The following is a 1,252-nucleotide window of genomic DNA, read 5'->3' as shown; positions in this document are numbered from 1 at the left end:
TTCTCTGTTTTCTCTAATCATGTAGCACCGATTTCAAAATGTGCATTTTTTTTTTATAGCAAAGCTGAATTTTCTTTCAAAATTTTTACTGACCATAAACGTTTAAATGTGTATAATTGGAAATGTGCATTATTGGGAGGAATCCGTTGTGGGATTTCAAATGCATTCTAAATGCTGAAAATGAATGTATTAAGTTAGTTCTCTCACATGTAAATGGATATTTCTACTTGACTAATATTCAACATTGTCACTTGTGATGAATTACAGGACTATTTTGACATAGTGAAGAATCCCATGGACTTGTCTACTATCAAACGGAAGCTCGACACGGGCCAGTACCAAGAACCATGGCAGTATGTGGATGACATCTGGCTCATGTTCAACAACGCCTGGCTGTACAATCGCAAGACGTCACGCGTCTACAAGTACTGCTCCAAGCTGGCGGAGGTGTTTGAGCAGGAGATCGACCTGGTCATGCAGAGCCTTGGCTACTGTTGTGGGAGGAAGGTAAAATGGAAAGTGCAGGAGTGTTTGCACACATTAAATTGTACCTCTGAGGTGGTTCCTGTTTTATAAATCAGTGTTTTTCTCTGTTTGTAGACAGATTCAATAAGAGTTTGATGCCGTAATGAGCGTTATAGTATAGGCGTTGAGTTAACCAAATTTGTTTTCTTGTCCGCAGAGTTAGTCATAACATGGGGTTTTGTGTCATAGCACAGATTCAAGAATATATTTATCTGAAAGATGCATGGAACTGATCTGTATTTACAAACATTTAAACAGACATTTGTCATGTTTTGTGTTTTCGCCAACATGACGCTGGCTAATATTTTTTTTTGTTCTCCCTCACAGTTTGAGTTTTCTCCCCAAACTCTGTGCTGCTATGGGAAGCAGCTATGCACTATACCACGAGATGCTGCTTACTTTAGTTATCAGAACAGGTAAGGAGTTTAAAACTGAGGCCAATATCAACGGACACACAAGCATACATATATATCTGAATGACCCATGTTATGATTATTTATTACATATGCATGTAAAACATGTTAAACAGCTTTTTTTCCACTGTACCTGGTCACATAAAGTGAACTGACAATTGCACCACAGCTGATAAGCGTGTCTTCTTATCCCACCTTTTCCACCAATCAGTCCCTTGTAAAACCCTGTGTGTGAAAAGACTTGGCATTTTAAAGTGTGCTCCTTTTCTGCTACATACAGGTGCATCTCAATAAATTAGAATGTTGTGGAAAAG

At 38.4% G+C, this 1,252-nt stretch overlaps 1 protein-coding gene across 1 annotated transcript; it reads left to right on the top strand.

The window, feature by feature from the left end:
- Positions 1-268: 268 nt before the first annotated feature.
- LOC107580691 (CREB-binding protein-like) lies at positions 269-1,155 on the top strand (the record flags this gene model as incomplete). The annotated part of the gene is made up of 3 exons (XM_016266355.1): positions 269-507; positions 853-941; positions 1,086-1,155. Coding segments are annotated over exons 1-3 (372 nt in total), but the record flags the coding sequence as incomplete, so codon positions are not given.
- Positions 1,156-1,252: the final 97 nt, after the last annotated feature.

This window comes from Sinocyclocheilus grahami, unplaced genomic scaffold, assembly GCF_001515645.1.
Source record: "Sinocyclocheilus grahami isolate Dianchi unplaced genomic scaffold, SAMN03320097.WGS_v1.1 scaffold40188.1, whole genome shotgun sequence".
Taxonomy (NCBI): domain Eukaryota; kingdom Metazoa; phylum Chordata; class Actinopteri; order Cypriniformes; family Cyprinidae; genus Sinocyclocheilus; species Sinocyclocheilus grahami.
This window is presented reverse-complemented; position numbering and strand designations above follow the sequence as displayed.